This window comes from Panthera uncia, chromosome D4 (genome assembly GCF_023721935.1).
Source record: "Panthera uncia isolate 11264 chromosome D4, Puncia_PCG_1.0, whole genome shotgun sequence".
NCBI classification, from domain to species: Eukaryota; Metazoa; Chordata; class Mammalia; order Carnivora; family Felidae; genus Panthera; species Panthera uncia.
In genome coordinates this window covers 24124824-24144695 of record NC_064807.1, presented here as the reverse complement: position 1 = coordinate 24144695, position 19872 = coordinate 24124824, and the positions used below count along the sequence as shown (strand labels likewise).

At 37.2% G+C, this 19872-nt stretch overlaps 1 protein-coding gene and 2 long non-coding RNA genes across 10 annotated transcripts in view; 2 read left to right on the top strand and 1 right to left on the bottom strand.

The window, feature by feature from the left end:
- The window catches only part of KIF27 (kinesin family member 27), a 92769-nt gene extending 79426 nt beyond the window's left edge, over window positions 1-13343 (top strand). For 2 of the 4 annotated variants that reach the window (XM_049650203.1, XM_049650120.1), the window contains exons 15-18: window positions 871-1077; window positions 2432-2630; window positions 6044-6208; window positions 10847-13341. In XM_049650203.1, the coding sequence (XP_049506160.1) occupies window positions 871-1077; window positions 2432-2630; window positions 6044-6208; window positions 10847-11331 (1056 nt within the window). In that variant the 3' untranslated portion in view covers window positions 11332-13341. Of the gene's footprint in view, window positions 1-870; window positions 1078-2431; window positions 2631-6043; window positions 6209-10846 lie in introns of all 4 variants that reach the window. The other 2 variants (XM_049650353.1, XM_049650280.1) reach the window with 2 other exon arrangements.
- The window catches only part of LOC125937568 (uncharacterized), a 48526-nt gene that overhangs the window by 17130 nt on the left and 11524 nt on the right, over window positions 1-19872 (bottom strand). For 4 of the 5 annotated variants that reach the window (XR_007462446.1, XR_007462460.1, XR_007462473.1 and 1 more), the window contains exon 3: window positions 3377-3568. This is a non-coding gene — a long non-coding RNA (uncharacterized LOC125937568). Of the gene's footprint in view, window positions 1-3376; window positions 3569-18691; window positions 18830-19872 lie in introns of those variants that run through there. The other variant, XR_007462442.1, reaches the window with a different exon arrangement.
- Window positions 13409-18941, top strand: LOC125937757 (uncharacterized). The gene is made up of 2 exons (XR_007462505.1): window positions 13409-14215; window positions 18789-18941. It is a non-coding gene; the product is annotated as an uncharacterized LOC125937757 (long non-coding RNA).

Here is a 19872-nt window from a genome sequence, read left to right as displayed (position 1 = left end):
GACAAGATGGTCTGCCTTCAAGGAACTCAAAGTTGTGGTAACCCTCCACCATACATACAGGTATACAGAAATATTTATCCAAGTCTCACCAAGTTTGAAATAATTTCTTGCCAGAAATTTGGACACCCCCAAATATTATGTGTTTGGATAGTCCAAAGAACTGACAGGGATTCATCAGGTTTGTTGTGGGTTTTTTTTTTCCCTACGAAGGAAATCTTCTCTAGCATATGAAAAAAGTTGTACCACCACCATTTTTAATGCCTTTGTTTGCCCCGTAATGACATCTCATAGGAATTTTATGAAATGTTTCATGTCCTTAAATTCTCACTACTTTTTTTTTTATGCCATAATCTTTTCTCCCTAAGAGATTCTCTTCTGATGACTAGTCCTTAATAATTTATTCTAAATCTATTTCTTCTTTCCCTCCTGGCAGTCTGTTATTTCGATAGATCTTTGAAGGGATACTAGGGAGTATCCAGATCTCTCGGACACATAATATACACTTTAGGAGCTGTGGAAGGAGACACCTGGCAATAGTGCTGGTCCTGGAGGCTGAGGCTTTGTTCAAGTGTATTTCCTGGTTATTGGCATTTGCCGTATGACCTTGGGACGTTTCATAACTCGCCTAGCTTTTGCCTTTTCCATTTTACTACACAAAGTTTATTGCAAGCATTCAATGATTCTATGTTTTATATATGTGTGTATACACATACATTGTGTAGCATTGCAGGCACTCAATAAACATTATTAAAATTTAGTAGACAAATGGTAATGTTTGTTAGACTCCAATAGCATAGTTGAGATCTTAGTGTATGACCAAGTCCAAGTTGTAGTATTACATTTAAAATGGGTGATTTCTATTATATCTAGGAAGAACATGTTCTTTTTCAACTTGAAGAAGGGATTGAAGCTTTGGAAGCTGCAATTGAATACAAGAATGAAAGTATCCGGAATCGCCAGAACTCGCTCAGAGCTTCATTCCAAAACCTCTCTTGTAGTGAAGCAAATGTCTTGGAAAAACTAATTTGCCTGAGTCCCATTGAGATTAGAGCTATTCTTTTCAGATATTTCAATAAGGTTTGTTCCTGAGGGACAGGATTTTCTTATAGAAGGGTGGGTCAGGATGCTTATATGTCTCACATTTAAGAAATTGAAAGGCCTAAAAATTTGATGGCATAAATACCATTGAAGTATGATTTCCCATTCCCAGTACTGAGTGTAATCATCTGAAAGTTTTGTGCATGTCCAACTTCAGGAGGTTCTTGAAGTTGGAAGGGCCTTTTGAAAGAAGGGCTTTTTGTAATAGTTTTAAAAACCGAAGAATTCAAGTTCTATTCCTCAGTTACTATTTCTTGGATATTTTCTAGATTTGCTTGTTGCTGCTCAGCATTCATGAAAAATCAAGGGCCCTCCAACTTTGGGTTCCCTTTCCTTCGTTGCCGGGGGGGGGGGGGTTGTACCTGTACATTATCATCAGACCTGTGAACTGAAATGAAGATAATAGTAGATTTTAGCATTAACCTGAATGATGTCTTCTCTTAAGGTATATATTATGAAGTGTTAAACAGATAACTCTTTTCTCTGAAAGGTATATTCAGTGTAAAGGAATATCAGACAATTAATGAAAAATAAAACACTGGAATTTTAAAATAAAATTCTAGTTCTGTTAGACAAGTGAAATAAAGATGAAAAAATTAATGGAAATGTTATACACAGCCCTCTTCTTGAATAATGACTGTCAGTAGTAAGCTACTATCATTGATCAGAGTGCATCCTTATTACCACATGTATGAAGGGCAGAAAAATGGTGTGGTGCTGTCTGAGGCTCTGATACAGAGAACTCACGGGTTAGAGCACAGGTTCTTAACCCAAAGCACCCAGGTTAAGGTCAGTGGGTTTTCTGACCCTGGGAACCTGAGTATTTATTTCTAGACAGAAGGTCATTACATTAGTGAGTTCTGTGAAGTATCTTCACTTCACAGCAGTGCAGAGAAGAACCCATTGGACTAAATGCACAGTCTGAGACTGAACTCTGTATTTACAGTTTCAGAAAAGTCTGTTACTTATTTATAACATCCATTTTGGAGTTAAAACTGGGAATTACGTGGATGTTACAAGAGTCTTTAGGTTCCTGTTATCTTCTTAGACTGGAGAAATAGTTATAGGATTGTAAATATAAACTGCAGAGACCATGTCTAAGAGATGATGGAGGGGGTGATAGAGCCACATTATATTTAAAATGAAGCTTGTAACCAGTTCAGAATCCCAACAAACTCAAAAGGCTATTGGGTTATTTTGTGGGTATGTTACAAAGCATTCGCTTAGTTATTCCATGGGGACTAAGGGAGTTCTTTAGGTAGCCTGAGAGAAGTAGCTTATTATATTAGGCTATTTAAGACAAAGTTAAAAGGTCAAAAAATTTCTTTGCTAGGTGGTCATTTTGCGAGAAACTGAACGGAAACTACAGTTAGAGAATGAAGAAGTTAAAATGAAGATTCTGGAACGGGATAATATGGTTCGTGAGTTGGAATCTGCACTGGAACATCTGAAATTGCAGTGCGACCGGAGACTGACTCTCCAGCAAAAGGAACATGAGCAAAAACTGCAGCTGCTGTTGCATCATGTTAAAGGTACCTGCCCCTTCTGGTCAGTTGTGGAAAAATGATGTGTCAGAGGGGCTAGGAAAGGAAGATAGGACAGAATTTGATTAATGAAAACTCCCAACATGAAAAGTCAAACATGAATAAATAGTTACTACTTGTACTTGTTTTTGTGCTTTGCATGTTTACCACACGTAGGGGATAGTTGGGTTACCACACGTGGGGATAGTTGACTGTGATGTAGGGCTATTCATGCTTGAAATGCCATCCCTCTGCCTGTCCCTAGTGCTACACACAAGAACCCCCCCCCTCAGTTTGTTGTTGGTCTATTTTTTTTTAAGTTTATTTATCTTGAGAGACAGCAAGCATGAATGGGGGAGGGGCAGAGAGAGACGGAGAGAGAATCCCAAGCAGGCTCCACACTACCAGCACAGAGCCTGACGCAGGGCTCAATCTCATGAACCCTGAGATCATGACCTAAGCCGAATCAAGAGTCAGACGCTTAACCTACTGAGCCACCCGGGTGCCCTGTTGTTGGTCTATTTTCTATGTACAAATGTGGGATGACTTCTAGCTTTGTGGTACACAGTTGAAAAGTTTCTGTCGCCAAAGGATATAGTACCTTGATATTTAAATTACTTTCCCTCCAGAAAATTAAAGCGATAGGCTTTGTCAGATTTCTAGTTATATTTGTCACAGTACTCAGTTAGTTGTAAGTTTTATGCATTAAGATTATTTCTTAGGTCAAAATTAGTCTACCATCAGTGGACACATACTGTTAATCAGTGCACAGTAGTTCAGCCGTCAATTCTGGTGTGAAAAGAGCAGTCATAGCAGTTGGTCCTCATGTTACCTGCCATTTGGCCAGTACGTAGTTGCTATGGCAACAGAAGCGCTGCCTGGCGATGCTAGTAATGCTTCAATCCAGGCTGCTTAGCTGCTTAGTCTTGATTCTTGTGAATCTATAGCTGGAAATGGGTTAAACAATGGAGAAACAACATGAGCAAGCAGAAAATTGGGAAATATATAAATTTGAGTGTTGAAGCAGTGTGCCTCTAAGTTAATTTTATAGCCAGTTAATTAGCAAGCGGTTGTCTGATGACAGGATTTCCTTGACAGGATCCTATACATCACTTCATTCAAACAGCTCTCCTTACCTTATTTTAGTTCTGTCTTAAGTCTCTATAAAGTGATATTTTAATAGATTTGTGGGGGTTTTCTTTGTTTTTGTTTTTGTTTTTGTTTTAGAGAGAGAGAGAGAGAACATGAGAGTGGAGGAGAGGGGCAGAGGGAGTAAGAATCCTAAGCAGGCTCCACCCCCAGCATGGAGCCTGACACAGGGCTTGATCCCATGACCCTGGGATCATGACCTGGGCCAAAATCAAGTGTTGGACGCTCAACTGACTGAGCCATCCAAGCACCCCTTATTAGAATTTTTAATGTATTTTTCAAGTGACATGCATTGTACCACAAAAGCTCATGCTATAGCCAAATAAGAACATTTTAAAAATCATTCATTTCTATAGCTGGGATAAGTTTTTCATAACAAAATGTTAATAATTTATGAATTTTCTAATTTCAACTAAATATGGTATGTAAAATTAAGTTGACATATATAATATTTTTAAATACCTAATTATTCTGAGAGAGAGAGAGAGAGAGAGAGAACACATGCACACACACAAAGGGGAGGGGCCAGAGAGAGAGGGAGCGACAGAATCCCAAGTAGGCTCCACACTGTCAGCACAGAGCCCAGTGCGGGGCTCAGTCTTATGAACTGTGAGATCATGACCTGAGCCAAAATCAGGAGTTTGACGCTTAACTGGCTGAGCCACCCAGATGCCCAGATGTATTCTTTATGAGGATTCTGATTTATGGTGTTATTAATTTCAAGTATTTTTTTTAACTTTTTTTTTTTTTTGAGACAGGGAGAGACAGAGCATGAACGGGAGGGTCAGAGAGAGGGAGACACAGAATCTGAAACAGGCTCTAGGCTCTGAGCTGTCAGCACAGAGCCCAACGGAGGGCTCGAACTTACGGACCGCGAGATCATGACCTGAGCCGAAGTCGGCCACTTAACCGACTGAGCCACCCAGGCACCCCTAATTTCAAGTATTTTTTAAAGATTTTTTTTTAAAGATGTTTTTAAACTAATCTCTATATCGAACATGGGGCTTAAACTCACAACCCCAAAATCAAGAGTTGCACACTACACTGAGCTAGCCAGGAACCCCTAATTTAAAGTATTTTTTAGGGGCGCCTGGGTGGCGCAGTCGGTTAAGCGTCCGACTTCAGCCAGGTCACGATCTCGCGGTCCGTGAGTTCGAGCCCCGCGTCAGGCTCTGGGCTGATGGCTCGGAGCCTGGAGCCTGTTTCCGATTCTGTGTCTCCCTCTCTCTCTGCCCCTCCCCCGTTCATGCTTTGTCTCTCTCTGTCCCAAAAATAAATAAAAAAATGTTGAAAAAAAAATTTTTTTTAAAGTATTTTTTAAAGTTTATTTATTTATTTTTGAGAGATTGAGAGAGAGAGAGAGAGAGTGCACGAGTGAGCAGGGTAGGAGCAGAGAGAGGGAAAGAGAATCAGAGCCTGACACGGGGCTTGATACCATGAACTGTGAAATCATGACCTGAGCTGAAGAGTCAGATGCTTAACCAATTGAGCCACCCAGGTGCCCCTAAAGTACTTTTAAATACAAGATAATGAGTTAATTTAAAATATCCAATATACTTAGATCACATTTTTCAAAACAGCCAGTTACAACAAAGGATCATTACAAACAGTAGGACCATTTTGTAAATTTACCAATAGGAAAAAGTAGGTCGGAAAGTATTTATTTTCAGAGGGTCAATAACTAGGTTTTACTGATTCTAAAACATACCCAATAGGGACAGTTTATTAGACATTCATAAATATTAATTAGAAGCTTTAAGCTATATTGTAGCATAAACTACAACTCATGCTATTTTCCGGTCTTTTTGTATGGTATTTGCTTTTGTTATTTAATCTTTCTGTAGCCTCTTTTGACAGGTTTTTGGAGTTTTTTTTTTAGAGGTAGAGGCTTGGCTGTAGATTTCTTGAGCCTATGACTTTCCATACATCCACGGTTCCTGATAGGAACTTTAAGTGATGCAACTGATGGACAGGTTCCAAACATGAACTTTTAATGGAAAACACCTTATTTATGCTGTTCTAAGGATAAATCTAGTGAGTGCTACTCAAAAAGCAGTTATGAATTGTGAAAATGTGGTAATTGATAGGGGGTAGGGTGGAGAAGGTGACTAAGGCTAGAAGAATCCAAGTTGTAGCTGCAAACAAATCCTTTCAGGTACCAGATACAGGTAACATACTTCTGACTCATTAAGTATAGTCTGGAGACTATGTTAGAACATAATTTTCAGCCATTTATTTTAAACTGATTTGAAGTGTAAATTTCTATTTCATAGAGCAAGAGGGGGAAGGCATTATGGAAACTTTCAAAACATATGAAGATAAAATCCAGCAGCTGGAAAAAGACCTTTATTTCTATAAGAAAACTAGCAGAGATCTTAAGAAGAAACTTAAGGAATTGGTAGGGGAAACAGTTCGGCGGCAACAAGTACCATCTGAACGTAAGACCTTTAGTGTTACTTGTCACGCTGACAGTATTTGGTGTATCTAGTATTTGGTGACTGACTTGGAGTTTAGCCTTTTCCAATTGATGTGGTTATTTAGAATTCGATATTTAACTTGTATTGGTCTCGGTAAACAAAAATAGTCGTCTAGTCCTGATCATCAGGAAAATGCGAATCAAAACCACAAGGTGATACCACCTCACACCTGTCAGGAACTATATGTAATGTTCAAATCAACAACACAAGGAATAGCAAGTATTGGCGAGGATGTGGAGAAGGAACCCTCATGCACTGCTGGTGGGAATGCAAACTGGTGCAGCCACTGTGGACTTCCTCAATAGTAGGGAGTTTCCTCACATTAAAAACAAAATTACTATATGATCGAGTAATTCCACTACTGGGTATTTACCCAAAAGTTTGAAAATACTAATTCAAAAAGATATGTGCACCCTCATGTTTTTTGCAGCATTATTTACAATAGCCAAATTATGGACTCAACCCAAGTGTCCAGTACATATATATCATGGTATATATGTATGTACACCATGTGTACCATGGTGTATATGTATGTATGTATATATACATATATACACATACATATATACCATGGAATATTCATAAAATATTCCATAAAAAAGAATGGAATGGAATCTTGCCATTTGCAAGGACATGGATAGATCTAGAGGGTATAATGCTAAGTGAAAAAAGTCAGAGAAAGACAAATACCATATGATCTCACTTATATGTGGAATTTAAGAAACAAAACAAATGTTTGAAAAAGAGACAAACCAGAAAAACAGACTCTTAGCTATAGAGAACAAACTGGTCGTTACCACAGGGGAGATGGGTGGAAGGATGGGTAACATAGGTAAAGGGGATTAAGAGTACACTTAACATAGCAGTATATAGAATTGTTGAATCACTGTATTGTACATTTAGAACTAATACAACACTGTATGTTAATATACTGAATTAAAATTTTTAAATTGTCTAATCTGTGGATGCCACAGAATCACAGGGGAAGTGAACGAAGAAACAAATGTAGATGTGTGAAGGAAATGTCACATATTTATTGGCTGTCATGTGCCATGGGCTTTTGTATCCCCTTACTTAAAATAACCCTATAATCTAAGATAGCTGTTGTTTCCTATATTATCATAAATTAAGTGTTCTGATTATTACAAAAATGTAAAATAAATAGTGAATACTACAAGTAAAGGTATATTGTGTATATTTCTAAGATCAGTCAGGTCTTTTTCACCATGACCTCTTGAAATTCAAAAATATAATAAAACTCACTGTTGAGCCAAAGATGCTTTCTTGCCTAATTGCATGTAGTTATGTAGAAGTAGCACCTTCCTAAATGAAATGATATTAAATGATATAAAATCTTGCAAAAGTAGAAAGTGCCATGATTAAAATATACCCTCCTCAAGTCTGCCAATGAGAGAAGAATCTGTATTTCTAAAATAATATATTTTACATTTCGTAAAAGAATTAGCCTTCCTATAGAGAAAGTATTCTAATAAGTCAAGTACGGCTCATGCAAAGTTGACTTTACAACCTTTTAGGAACACAGGCCTATTTTGTATCTATAAAGAAGACCACTTAAAGATGGGTACAACAAGATTGTAAAGAGACCAGTGAAAAATTATATATATGCATAATGAAAAGATACATGCTGAATATATAATGTAAGCAGAATTAACATAGCTTTAAAGTTTAAAACAGTAATATCTTAGACAGATAGTTCTACTGCTACATTATATTTATGATATTTATAATTTATAGACATTTTCATGAGTAGTTCATTCAACCCTTAAACTCAATGTAGGCCAGTGTCTGCTAATCCCATTTTTAGAGAAGAGAACTGAAACTTAGGTCAAGTAACTTACAAACACAACAGTAATTAGAACATGGTCTAAGGTCTTTTGTCTTACAACTCCTGGTTCAATATTCTAGGATAAAAGTTGTTGTAGATAGAAATGTGATACAAACATGCAGATCCTGCCAGAGAGACTACATTTTTTTTTATTTTCAAGGTAGTAATGGAGAGGTACTGATATAATTAAAACATTTACTTGAAATTCTGCCTGCAGTATATAGCTGAACCTTGTACTTGAAACATGACTTATAAAAATTTGAAATGGAAACAGGTATTAAGTAGCAAACAGAACAATCAGCATAAGGCCATTTTAGCTTTAAAAAAATCCACTTTCAAACTCGAGATATCTGAAATTAGATATTTAGTGTTTCAGTGTCCCATGTTTGTATTACTGAGTCAACTAGACATCTCTTAAAATGCCAGTGTGGTATGGTGGTATAGAGGTTTAATCCTTGTCCTGGATCCTCGTCCTGCTCTTCAATGAGACAAATGCAAAAAACTTTGAAAAAGTTAAATAATCTTGAAAATATATAAAGTGATGACACCTGTCTGACCAACTTACTTGGGAAGTCTAGCCTTTTTTATTTGTTTATCCGTTTTAAAGTAAATTCTACTCCCAATGTGGGCCTGAAACTCACGACCCTGAGATCAAGAGTCATATGCTCCATAGACTGAGCCACCCAGATGCCCTGAAAAGGCTAGTCTTGATAGTAATGTTGAAGATATCAGTTCAGCTAACCTGCTGTCCCACCTAGAAACACCTTTTAAAAAAAATTTTTTTAATGTTTATTTTTGAGACAGAGGGAGACAGAGCGTGAGTGGGGGAGGGGCAGAGAGAGAGGGAGACACAGAATCCGAAACAGGCTCTAGGCTCTGAGCTATCAGTACAGAGCCCGATGTGCGGCTCGAACCCACAAACCATGAGATCATGACCTGAGCTGAAGTCAGATGTTCAACCGACTGACCCACCCGGGCGCCCCTAGAAACATCTTAAATACTTTTATTTTTTTAGCTCTAAAAAGTAATATAGTTATTGTAGAAAAATTTGAAAATATAGAGACAAAGCCAAAAAAAATCACCCATAATTCTACCCACAACCATTAACAGTTAGCATAATTCTTTTTAATATTGTCCCCATACAAATGTCAAAAAAGTTACAGTTGGAATCCTATTTGAGATATAGCTTGTACTGTATATATCCTATCTCGAAATGCTGCTCTAATATAATGACATTAAACAAGGTTTGTTTGAATTATAAATACAGCGATTTAAATATATCAAATTCTGAATTCCCTAAAAAGTATTATACATTTAGTACTCAGTATCCTTAATACATAGCTGGCTTGGTATTCAGTTCATTGGTTTTTGATAGTAGTCTCTTTATTTAAGTTTATTTATTTTGAGAGAGAGAAAGCACGCGGGGGAAGGGCAGGGAGAGAGGGGGAGAGAGAGACTCCTAAGCAGGCTCCACACACAGTGCAGAACCTGACGCAGGATCATGCCCATGAGATCATGACCTGAGCCAAAATCAAGAGTCAGATGCTCAACCGACTAAGCTACCCAGGTGCCCCAGAAATCTATATTTTTATATGTAACTTTCCAATTGAAAATGTTGGGGTTAAAAAGAAAAAATAATTATCAAAACAAAAACAAACCCCCCCAAAAGAAACAAAACAAAAATAAATAAAATACACACAGTAAGGAAAAATAAAATGTTGGGGTCACATGTTGTTTCATAGGCTAAATAAAGCACGTCTGTGGGCCAGATTTGGCTTGGAAGCTGCCAGTGTGCAACTTCTGTTTTTATACTTGGTATTCATAGGACAAAAAGTACTAATCACGTGCCAGTGTATGTTAGAGTTGGCATTTTTCATCATATTAGGTCTAGGGCCTATATGGACTTCTTTTAAGTAAATTTTTATCTTTGATATTAGATAGTTCTTTGATTTGAAGACCTCTAGCTTTGATCTCTTCACTCACTCCTGTCAGTCATTCCAGCAGGGTATCCCCACTGAGGAGATATGCTGTCACCTCCATTTTGATGGTGGATCCCCAGAATACCCTGAGAGAGCATAACCCTGCCATCATGCTGGAACTTCTAACCAAGATTAGATTTTCACACACGTGATGCCATGTCCCCAAAGATTCCCCAGACATAGAGCCAGTATTCTCCAATGCTGGCTTCACTTAGCCAAGGTTTGGACTGTGGTTCACAGTGGCAAGCCCAGTGGAGGGCAGGCATGGAAGGGCACCGGAGAGGCCCAAAGTACTCCTGTGTTTCCAAGGAGAAACAAAATCAGTAGGTGACTGTTTCTCAATTTTGTTCCATGAATTAAAAGTTCTCAGCTATTCACATTCAAAATGTCTATAAGTGAAATAATAATTCGTATTCACACTTCTGTTTGTCTAAAGAAGTCACTTAAAGGGCGCCTGGGTGGCTCAGTCGGCTGAGCATCTGACTTCGGCTCAGGTCATGATCTCGCAGTTTGACGAGTTTGAGCCCCGTGTCGGGCTCTGTGCTGACAGCTCAGAGCCTGGAGCCTGCTTTGGATTCTGTGTCTCCCTCTCTTTCTGCTCCTCTCCTGCTCACACTCTGTCTCTCTCTCAAAAATAAATAAAGATTTTAAAAAATTGTTATTTAATCTGAAAGACATCATTTATATTGAGTGATAATAGGATATCCTTAAAATTCCTGTTTTTGAGGAAAGCTCTAATTTTTTTTTTTTTTTGCTTTTTGGGTTATTTTTAAGATCGTGATGCTGGAGATGGAGTCCTGAACCCTGAAGAAGCAGTCATGGTTGCAGAAGAATTAAAATGGGCATCCAGAACTGAAAGTATGAAGTTAAGTGGAAGAGAAAGAGAATTAGACAGTTCAACAAGCAGTTTAAGAACACAACTGAATCCTCAGAAGCTCTGGGAAGAGGCCCCGGAATTACCTCCAATCTGTAGCTCTTTAGCACCCACTAGTGGGCATTTGCTAAACAATGAGGATAAAAAAGAACTAGACGAGTATCATTTCATAAAATCTCACAGTCGACCATCACCCCAAATCCAGCCAGTGGGAAACGCAGGACAGCTTCATGGTGTCACGTCTGTAAAGTTATGTCGTAAAGAGTTACGTCAGATTTCTGCCTTGGAACTATCACTACGGCGTTCCAGTCTTGGAGTTGGGGTTGGATCTATGACTCCTGATTCCATTGAAGTAGCTAGGAAGCCGAGTGACTTTAAAACATAGGCATTTGATAATACAATTTTCAATTTAGTAGAGGTGTAAGATTCCTTTTTCTAACCTGTTAGAAATTAAAGCTTATGCTCACTAGTTCTTCCCTCAGGATAAAGGAAGAAGGGAAGGAAGGAATCATTTTATATACTATAGATGTGTGTATCTTCTGTGGTATATTTGGGGAGTTTTAATGACTTGCAGATATTTCCATAATAACGAAATGAACACGTTTTCCCATAGTATCAAATAATGGAATATTTAAATATTTCCCCTTATAACTTTGCTTAAAATTTCTTTCCAGGCATATGTAAAGAACAAAACATAAAAGTAGGATTATAAACTAAAATATCCATCAAATGTATATTGCCATATAATATAAAAGTATGTTTTAATACATTAATTATATCTTACAAGTTCATATTATTATCATTCTCAAATATAAATAAGTGTTTGTTATTTTGGAGAGATGCAGTTAAATATTGCTTGTATGAGCAGGGGAGTCTCCTGCTGCATGTGTTTTGGCATAGCTGAAAATCTGTGCCAAAATGCAGTCTGTGGATGAAGGTAACTGATTAGGTTTATGGTTAAAGTTAATTTATGGTCCTCAGTGTCCACAGAGGTTAGGTGATCAGTCTAGACTTTTTAAACATGGTTCTCTGCTTTTTCTGAGATTGTTTTCAGAATGTCATATTGTTGGTTTGCTAATATTATGGAATGTAAGTCTTTGTCTCTCTCCCACCCTGTCTATTCAACATATATCTCATTAGGCTACTAGATTTGGGGGAAAGAATGCAGTTCCTTGCCACAGGGAAGCAATAATAGAATAACAATAAAGCATTCCAGCATTTCAAGGCAAAGATACCTGGTCACAGGGAGTATGACTATAAACTTGACGTCTAACCAGAGGCTCTATAGCTAATGATCTGTTGGGCTTACTGGGAGATTTTTTTCTACGGCCTGCTAGGTCAGGTCATGCACACAGGCAGGCCAGACTGCATTGGGACTGTAAATATGTAAATGAAAACTTTTCTTCATGATTTTTTTTAGTCTAAATCTTACTATATAATCTAAACTTCAGTTTGGAATTAAGAACTGAACACTGATTGGCCCAACAAACGGTTTGTACTTGTTCATCATACTTTTTAATCACGAAAACATCCCATTATAATGACCAGAGGTATTTTGTTACTTTTTGTTGCTGCTGTTGTCATTTGTGTTACTTTTCCACATTTTCACTTGTAAAATAAAATTTTTTCTTAAACTAATTACTGTTTGGGTTGGGCAGTAGTAAAACCACCCTGACTTATGGATGTCTACTCAATTAGAGTCACCCACTTCCTTGCTGACTCCAGTTTTTCTTATGTGATGCTGCTACTAATATTTTTCTTTTGTCCTTTCCTCTGTTGTTATTGACCCTACCCATTCTTACCTAAGACCCAAACTGTCCCTTTGTGCTCAAACACTTATGGTTTTGTTTTTCTGGTTTCTAGGCCTTGGGGAGTAGGGTTCCTTGTTCTCATTGCTAAAAACCAGCTCCTAGAGGAGAAGAAAAACAAAACAAAACAAACTTCTAAATCAGTGAATAGTTTGTGTATCTCTTAAGCATAGTACTGAAATTCATTTAAATTGTAGATTAAATAGGGGTGTTTGGGTGGCTCTGTTGGTTAAGCATCTGATTTTGGCTCAGATCATGGTCTCATGGCTTGTGAGTTCAAGCCTCGTATCAGGCTCTGTTCTGAATGTGCAGAGCCTGCTTCAGATCCTCTGGCGTCCCCTCTGTCTGCTCTCCCTCATTTGCTCTCTCTCTCAAAAACAAACATTAAAAAAAAATGTAGGTTAAATAGACTGCTGTGGACTTACCTGGGAATGGACTTACCACAATGTCCAATATTGGCCCAATGAGAAATAACTTTAGACAAGGAATTTACAAACTAACTTGGAAAATATATTTTAAGCAGAGACTATTTCAAGTCAGATTCTGGTTTTAAGCTAGTTTCTTCTTTTTGCCTTTAGTTTGTAGGATATATGCTCAATATATAGCATGTGTAATATATATATATATATATATATATATATATATATATATATATACACACACACACACACATAATGGCAAAGGCCAGTGCCTTAACAAAGCACAACAATGATATATTTATTAATGAATGCATAGTTATTAATTAAGGTCCTAATTGTAAATTCCTTATAAATTAAGTAATGATTTAGAAATTATTCATATAAGAATATATTCTAACTCTGGAATCTTGCTTCCCTAAGAAATTGACATATACTTGTTTTGCCTGTGGAAACATAAAAGTATTTTCTAAAAGCTAACTCACTAACAAAGCAAAAAAATTTATATCAAACCAACGGTGATTAGATTTGATAATGCAAATGTGAACTGACTTCTAAATAAGAAAGGTACAATTTTTCTTCCTTTTGGTTAAACATATATCCTTTATATGCTATAATAGATTTCATGTACCTACACAAACACATACCTATAAGTAATGTCCTGAACAATAAATATGTTCTGGAAGTGAACTTCCATGTCATTCTAGCTTAGTGCCCTCACAAAGGAAAGAAGAATTATGACACTTCCCCCAAGGCAAGTAAACTTATTTTTTAACAAATGCTACTAATAAATTTTACTCAGTCATATGCTTTCCTTAGTCTAACAATTTTGTCACTGTATTTGCCTTTTAGAGTGTATATAAAATATGTGTGTGGTTTTCTTTTTTTGTTCATTACAGGTTTTTCTCCACTTAGAGCATTTGGAAGGAAACATATTTGCCTCTGTAAAGTACTAGTTCCTTCTGTAACATCAGAGTGTTACAGGTAACAGAGTTGGAGAATCGTATAAGGATGGGAATTCTGGGTGGCGAGAATATCAATGAAGGTGATTTTGTGCTTTAATATTTGTTTTCTTTTGCTAATGGGTTTTTTGGTTGTGATGTTTTTGTTTTGATTTTTGGTCCCTCTGTTCTTCATATCTTTATGGACTTTGCCCGAAGAGTCAGGAAAAATACAAATGATCTTCAGTAGTGTGGACTTTATTGCCATTAGTCGTTGGCTTATTTGTATTAGTTCAGGTCAATAATGTGGTAAATGCTTATTTAAGAGTAGCTATTTTACCAGCCTGTGAGTTTGAGTCCCACTTCGGGCTCTGTGCTGGCAGTGTGGAGCCTGCTTGGGATTCTCTCTCTCCACTCCCCTCTCTCTCTGCCCCTCTCCTGCTTGCACTCTCTCTCTCTCACAATAAATAAATAAGAACTAAAAAAAAAAAAAGAATAGGTGTCTTATATGAAAGAAGTTAATAGAGGTCTTATAGTAAGTCTTAGAATGAATTGCTAGGGAGTCACATCCTTAGTGGGAGTTTTGATTCTATAGTCAACCTAAATTCTCATGCATCAAATGCAAGAATGACCCGTTTTGCTCTTTCATTTATTCCCTTAGGTACATGTGACTCTTAAAACACTGGTGCATCAATATCTGAAAGTTCAGTGTCTGCTTGTGTACCATTCTTCTCTCAACTTCACTGGAATATTAAAAAATATTAATTATGTATATTTTCCATTTAAATTTATAACAGGCCAAAGGTTCCCTTCATTAGTACTAACACATTCTTCAACACTTATATTTTCAAAAATTGAAGACAAAGGTGGGGGCACCTGGGTGGCTCAGTCTGTTAAGCAGCTGACTTCAGCTCAGGTCATGATTTCACCGTTCATGGGTTTGAGCCCTGTGTCTGGCTCTGTGCTGACAGTTCAGAGCCTTGAGCCTGCTTGGGATTCTGTCTCCCTTTCTCTTTGCCCCTCTCCTGTTCGTGCTCTGTCTGTCTCTCTCAAAAATGAATAAATTTAAAAAAATCTTTTTTGAAAAGAAATGTGGGAATGGATCCTTCCACAATAAACACCTCAAGTGCATTGGATATGTAATACTTTTGAGCTCGTATGGGCAGTAGTGTTTTCAAAGGGCAGTAGGGGCAACTGCCCAATGGGGAGGAATATTTTATCACTGTCATTGTTTATCTCGATGCTGACAATTAAAAGCAAGCTGGCTTTTCATAAGTTTCAATGTTTTAAATACTCTACAAACAATGCACCCCTTTGTCACTGGCACCAGGAGGGACTGCCTGCGTTCCTTGCTCTTGGAATGCAGTGCATACATGGTGTTTGATTTTTATCATGATCTTTGTGTTGACCCCAACAATACCCCAACATGGAGGTAATTAGAACATGAGAAATTATCAAAAGAAAGCTCAGAAAAACTTGATGTTGGGACGTCTGGGTGGCTCAGTCAGTTAAGCATCTGACTCTTGATTTCAGGTCAGGTCATGATCTCATGGTTCATGAATTCAAGCCCCACTCAGGCTGTGCTCTGTGCTGGTGGTGAGAAACCTGCTTGGGATTCTCTCCTTCTCTCTCTGCCCCTCCCCTGTTCACACATGCTTTCTCTTTCAAAATAAACTTAAAAAAAAAAAACAAAAAACTTGATGTTATAATATTGACTTTTGATATTTTCCATAGTTCTTTGTCCCTTTTAATATTTTTTTTCCCTAGGAATTTCCATAATGAGTCAAGAGAAAAGCCCCTATGTGAAATGTTAGCAGTGTAATATGATTGAGTCTAAATGTATTGACTTAGACTTAGCTATTATGTTCTACTGGTAAATTGTGATACACACTTCTACTGAGTTTTATCTACAGTACTTTATTATTTTTTTTTATGTTTATTTATTTTGAGAGAGAGCAAGAGCAGGCAGGAGAGGGGCAGAAGGAGAGACAGAATCCCAAGCAGGCTCCACGCTGTGAGCGCAGAGCCTGTCACAGGGCTCAATCCCAGGAACCATGAAATCATGACCTGAGCCAAAATCAAGAGTCAGACACTTAACTGAGCCACCCAGGTGTCCCCTCTATAGTACTTTAAAAGAAAAGTACAACAATCTCACAGGCTGTTAATACTGAGCAAGATCCTTATATGCCCAAGGAACAAGTTCATTCACAACAGAAGAGTAGAAAAATAAATATTTTTTAAAATGTTTCAGGGGTGCCTGGGTGGCTCAGTCGGTTAAGGGTCCAACTCGATTTCGGCTCAGCTCATGATCTCGCAGTTCATGAGTTTGAGCCCCGCCAGGCTCTGTGCTGACAGCTCAGAGCCTGGAGCCTGCTTTGTATTCTGTGTCTCCCTCTCTCTCTGTTCCTCCCCTGCTCATGCTCTGTCTGTATCTGTCTCTCAAAAATAAATAAATGTTTAAAAAAACTTAAAAAAAATGTTTCATACTTATGATTGTTGGAAATTTAAAACTCCATTTATTAGTTAATACTTGTGTGATTCAAGTAGAACAAAAATGTATTTTAAAACAATATTTGTATACTGTATTAATGTGTTTTCAAGCTTATTACAGTATATACAAAGGGAGGTATCATTTTTTAAATGCAAAGTAGTAAATATTGTTAGAATTTATTTGATCCGAAAGTCTTTTAAAAGAACCACTTTTTAGACCCTCCCCCCTCTTTCCCAATTATCAACAACAAATTATAGGACAATTACGGCTTACTTAACCCTCATTTCCCATAATGTTCTAGGATTCAAATAGCTCTGATAAGAACACTAGGTAAAAAGGTTTATTTTAAAGCATTCTGTAGACCAGAAAAGAGTTTTAAAAAATATTTTGAGAGAATATATTTTATTTCTCTGGCAACAACACTAAAGCTTAACTTCAATCTTCGGCTATCTCTAAACCCTGAAGAATACTCTCAGTATTGAATTTGCTTGTTGAAAATATACATCCCAGTTTTTATACCAGTTCCTTTTCCTATGATTGCTAAAATTCAGGATTATATGAAAAGAAGCCATCCTTGATAGGATGGAAATTGTGGAGCTATTCAATAGAGAATTACAAAAAACAGTTTTGGATAGATTCCAACAGCCAAGACATAAACCAAAGAAAATAAAACTTAAGCGATTTTACCATTGAAGAGCCATGAATAGTATGCCAAAACAAACACTGTAGGCAAAATTGCCAGGATTTATCTTTATACAACACGTAACCATTTTGCTTAATTTTTCTCTCTGCTAAAATATCCTTGAATATTTCTACTGAAAAACCTCTGGATAAAAGACTTCCATTCATGATTACAAACCGGCAGCTATTGGCCTGCCTGAGAGGCTGAATTGATGTTATTCATTTTTGTTTGTGGTCTGCAGTGGCATTTCACTGTCCACCATGAATTTGGCTGATTTATGTAATAAATGATATGTATTAAAATGGTCAAAGTTTTTTGTTTGTTTATTTTACTCTCTAGCATGATTTTTCTAGATGGGAAGAATGCGAACAGTGTAACATATTTATATACGGAGAGGCTGATCTCCTTTTGAAATCCCCATCAAACTGGGGGTTGGGCAGCGTCTGAATTGTTCCATCTGAAGCCTGGAGCTAAGCCTATCTGTTTCACTGGACATTTTCCCAACTAGTACCAGGTGTCACCGATTGTAAAATACAACCACAACATGACCAGAATGACTCAGGTTAACATCTGAATGGAGTGCATTAAATAATATTTTTCTGAAACACCAGCCTTCTCTTAAAAAAAAAAAAAGCAATTTATGAATCACTCCCTTGTGTTTTAAATCAAAATCTTATCAAATGCAACTCAAAGTAATTAATTGGGAGGGAAATTGCTAATTTTACCATAAGGCACATAGTCTGTTACTTTATCAAATACATGAAAGCACTTTGAAAACTAAAGCATCATATATGTTTATGATGGAATTATAAGTGGGTTTTCCATAGAATTGGCTGTCAAAGTGGGACATTTTAGCACAAATATGGTTGCTCATCTTATACATATATTCTAAAATATTTTTAAACAAATTATCAGAGTTTTAGTTACATTTGTTAGCAACAGTCGAAACAATGGTGTTCTCTGGAAAAGTTTCATGTGAAATCTATTCTCCCAAGAAAATATTTTAAAGACTTGGCTGAGTCTGTTTTATAAGCATAAGAAGTGCTTCATGACAATTTGAGTTATGAATGAAAGAGTATGTTTTTACTGGGTTTTTAACCACCAGTTGTTTTTTTTTTTTTTTTGCCTATTTGTTCCTTATTTATTAAGTAACAATTACATTTGTGAGTTACTAATGAAATCTGGCAGAAAGTAACTTCTTAAAACTGAGAAGAATGTTTTCCATTTGGTAGTCACAAAGATGTTTTAAACTCAAATTTTCCCCTCAAGGAAACTAAAACAGTAAGTTAATTTTGGGTACATGTATAAGTATGTGATCAAATTAACAGCAAAGTTAGTCTTTGTTTGGCATTTGATGCTCTTGGCTACTATATACAAGAAGCAGATTAGAATTAAATCTGACATTACCATGGTGGTCTCTCCTTCATATGCATTTTGAGGGAAGCTCCTTCCCCTCAGTTTGCAAGTATCTGCCAGTGTTACAGAATATTTTGTTTCTTTTTAGATCAGAGCACCCAAGACCTGCACAGCCAAGTAATCAAAGAACAGGCCAAGACTTGAAGAGTAATGGAACTTACAGTCAGAAGTATTCTAGTGGATTGTGAACAAATAAATCAGAAGGGAAGAATACTAATGTACACTTTCCCTGGAAGAGTTACCTTCAATGGTACTGAGGTCTTCTCAGTAAGGTTTATTACAAAGCTTACTATCTCCCAGGAGAAGGGGAAGTAGGTATAAGGAATTGATTGTGTGAGTTTAATTGACCAGGCCACAGCAAACCAAAACACCCCTTAGAACCAGGGCCAGCGTCCTGGGATTTCGCTCTTATGTGGGGAAGGATCTGTGCCTCTTCCAAAGGGTGAACCAGTAACGGAAGTTACTTGTACATCACAAAAAGGGCATCTATGTACTACAGATTGAAATTTTCCATAGTATTTATTTTATAAATAAAGCATTTTTCCTGCTTAGTGCTTTCTACTAACTAACCTATTATTGTTGAGGACAGAGCTGAAACTCTAGCCCTGTCAGGGAACTTACATTCCAATGATAAATACTATGGAGAAGATAAAGCAGTGTAAGGAATAGAGAATCAAGGAGATTTTTTAATTTTATTTTTTTAAATGTCCATTTATTTTGAGAGAAAGAGAACATGGGGGAGGGACAAAGAGGAAGAGGGAGAATCCCAAGCAGCAGCATGGAGTCTGATGGTGGGGTCTGATCACATGAACCATGACATCATGACCTGAGCCAAAATCAAGAGCGAACGCCCAGCTAACGATGCCCAACTTACTGAGCCATCCAGGTGCTCCAAGGAGGTTTTTTTTAGAAGGAAATATGCTTCTGAGCCAGGCACACACATAAAGCTGTAAACTCACAGACATAAAAAGTGCTTTTCAATTGACCAAAGGTACACATGCTCAAAAGCAGCAAGCATCAAAAACTGTATCTGAACACAGAAATCATATCCAACTGGTTTTTTTTTTTTTTTTTAAGTTTACTTATTGTTCTGAGATAGCTCAAATGAGGGAGGGGCAGAGAAAGTGGGAGAGAGAGAATCGCAAGCAGGCTCCACACTGTCAGTACAGAGC